Source organism: Corapipo altera, unplaced genomic scaffold (assembly GCF_003945725.1).
Source record: "Corapipo altera isolate COAL_440 unplaced genomic scaffold, ASM394572v1 130484, whole genome shotgun sequence".
Classification (NCBI taxonomy): Eukaryota; Metazoa; Chordata; class Aves; order Passeriformes; family Pipridae; genus Corapipo; species Corapipo altera.
Window position 1 is genome coordinate 1 of NW_020888549.1, and position 2,796 is coordinate 2,796.

General features: G+C 67.5%; 1 protein-coding gene across 2 annotated transcripts; it reads left to right on the forward strand.

Moving 5' to 3' along the window:
* Positions 1–105: 105 nt before the first annotated feature.
* On the forward strand, positions 106–2,489 carry LOC113941997 (transcription intermediary factor 1-beta-like). Of its 2 annotated transcripts, none has more exons than XM_027633131.1 (7): positions 106–274; positions 525–639; positions 765–850; positions 930–1,151; positions 1,445–1,487; positions 1,762–1,821; positions 2,239–2,489. In XM_027633131.1, exons 1-4 carry the CDS (start codon positions 140–142, stop codon positions 1,101–1,103), a joined length of 510 nt encoding a protein of 169 aa, XP_027488932.1. In that variant the 5' UTR covers positions 106–139; the 3' UTR covers positions 1,104–1,151; positions 1,445–1,487; positions 1,762–1,821; positions 2,239–2,489. The 2 variants fall into 2 exon arrangements, with proteins under 2 accessions (XP_027488932.1, XP_027488933.1); XM_027633132.1 differs by having other exon boundaries at positions 1,448–1,487.
* Positions 2,490–2,796: the final 307 nt, after the last annotated feature.

The following is a 2,796-nucleotide window of genomic DNA, read 5'->3' on the forward strand; positions in this document are numbered from 1 at the left end:
TGTCCCCTGAGAAGGTGATGGAGGCGTGGCAGGAGGAGCTGGAGTCACAGCTCCAGGCACTGTCCCTGCTGTCCCCTGGTGTCCCCTCAGTGTCCCCATGCCCTGTGTGACCCCGGTATCCCCCCAGAAGGTGACGGAGATGTGGCAGGAGGAGCTGGAGCGGCGGCTCCGGGCGCTGTCAGAGCTGCAGAAGCACCACGAGCTCGTCATGTGCTTCGTGTCCCGGGCCATGGGCACCTCCCGGGGCACTGCCCTGCTGCTCTCCCACAAACTGGTGAGGCTGAGCCCCCCCAGGGGCAGGGACCCCCACGGTGGCACCTGGGGACACTTGGGGACCACTGGGCGACCTGTTGGTGTGACAGAGGAGTGGGCAGTGACACTCCCACCGGGGGTGCTGGGGAGGGGCCAAAGCCCCCCAACCCCACCCTCAGACCCCTCACGTGTCCCCAGGGTGTCCCTACCTTGTCACACTTGTCCCCTCGGTGTCCCTGTGACCTGTGCCCTCCCTCCCCATGTCCTTCCAGATCCATTCCCAGATCCAGCGGAGCCTCCGTGTCCCGGTGGAGCGTGAGGAGCCCCCAGGGGAGCTGAAATTCCAGTGGGATCTTCCCGCCTGGACCAAGAGCGCCGAGAACTTCGGTGGGGGGACACCAGGGGGGACACTGGGGGGGACAGGAGGGACCAGGGGGGTGACAAGTGACAAGGGGGGTGTCAGGGGGTCTCTGGTGTCCCCACCCCCCCGACACCTCTCCCCTCTCCCCCAGGCACCATCATCTCAGAGTGGCCCCTGCCCCGCTCCGGGAGCCCCCCCCCTGCCATGAGGCCCCGAGATCCCCCCCCAGCCCCACAGGTACTTGGGGGGTCTCGGGGGTGTTTTGGGGACCCCCCGGGCTGCCCCCCCACCCCAAATAACCCCCTGCCCCCCCCAGGTGGTGAGCAACGGGCAGGTGACCCCCAGGCTGCTCTTTCAGCCCCCCCAGAACAGGGCTGGAGGGGGGGCACAGGAGGCCCCCTGGGGGTCCCCCCCAATTGGGCGGGAGGCTCTGGGCCCCCCCCCTCCCGCCTCAGTTTCCCTCCGGGATCGAGGGCTTGGAATGTCCTGACTTGTCCCCCCCCACACCTGGAGCCGCCGCCAGAGACCCCCAAACTGGGTGAGGATATGGGGGGGACATGGAGGGGACAGGGGGAGGGAGGGCACAGGGGATGGGAGAACACGAGGGGGACAGGGGGAGGGGGGAGATGGGGGAATGTGGGGAGAGGGGAACATGGGGGACATGGGTTGGGGGGCACAGGTTGGGGACACGGGATATGAGGGGGTGGGGGCACGGGGGGGACACAGGTGGAGTGACAGAGGTTGGGGACACGGGGGGTGACATGGAGGGGGCACAGGGGAAGGGGACACGGACTGGGGGGTCCAGGAATTCCCTGACGTGGGATTTCCCAGCAGCCACCGGGCCCCCCGAAAACACCGTCACAGGAGGGGACAGGTGAGGGGGGACACCCTGTCCTTTGTCACGTCCCCTGGGACGCCCCTGCCACTTGTCACCTCTGCCCAGTCCCTCCTGTCCATTGTCACCCCTGGTTTCTCCTGTCTCTCGTCACCACTCCCGGTCTCTCCTGTCCCTTGTCACCTCCCCTGGGACCCTCCTGTCCATTGTCACCCCCTCCAGTCCCTCCTGTCTCTTGTCACCCCCTCCCTGGTGACATTTGGTGACTTTGGAGGCTCCTGGAGCCCCCCTGACACCCCCCCCCATTATCTAGGAGGAAATCTGGGAATTCCCCCCGGGAGGAGAAGTTCGTTAAGAAGCTGCTCATTAAACGGTAACTGGGGGGGGCGGGGACCCCCAGGACCCCCTTGTCACCTTTGTCCAGGGCCACCTGTCCCCCTTGTCCCATCCTTGTCACCCCCTTTGAGGGTCCCTGGCCCTTGGTTGTGAGGGTCCCCCCATCCTGTCCCCTGGGCCAGGGGCTGGCGAGGACCCAGGACCCCCCTGGCCCTTGTCACCATGTCCCCAACATCCCTCTGGAGTCCCCCTGTCCCCAACTCTCCCAGACCTTGTTCTCCTCTCCCCAGGGTCCCCCTGTCCCTTGTCCTCCTGTCCCTGGGTTGCCCCTTGTCCCCCCGTGTCCCTTGTTCCCCCATCCCAAAAGCCCCAGATGCTTCCAGCTCCCCCCCAACTCCCAGGATTTGTCCCCTGGGGGGGTTCCCCTGGTGCTGACCCCCCCCTTTCCCCCCAGGAGGCGTCCCCGAGGGTGCCAGGGCCCCCCCCCACGCCCCCTGAAGGTGCCGCGGGTGTCGCTGGAGCGGCTGGAGCTGGGCCTGGCGCTGGACCCGGCCCTGCCCCTGCCCGCCTTCCGCGTCCTGCCGGGGCCCTCGGCCGGGCAGTTCAGCGTCATCGTCATCGAGCAGGGGGGGACAGCCCAGGGGACACCCCAGGGGACAGCGCAGAGCACACGGCCACAGGGAAACGTCCCCGTCAAGGTGAGTGTGCCCCGGCCCCCCGGGGTCACCTGTGCCACTTCATTGTCACCTGTCCTTTTGCAGTGTCACCTGTGCCACCCCAGTGTCCCTTGTCCCCCTCTGGTGTCCCCCTGTGTCCCCCCGCCCCCTCCCCGTGTACCCCCCTTATGTCCCCCTGCCCCCCGTGTTCCCTCCCCGTGACCCCCTGTCGCTCTCCAGTGTCCACCTCCATGTCTCCCCATCCCCTACTCACGTCCCCTTGTCCCTCTTCCCTATGTTCCCTCCCCATGTCCCCTTCCCATGTCCCCCTCTGTCCCCCCCATATCCCCCCTCAC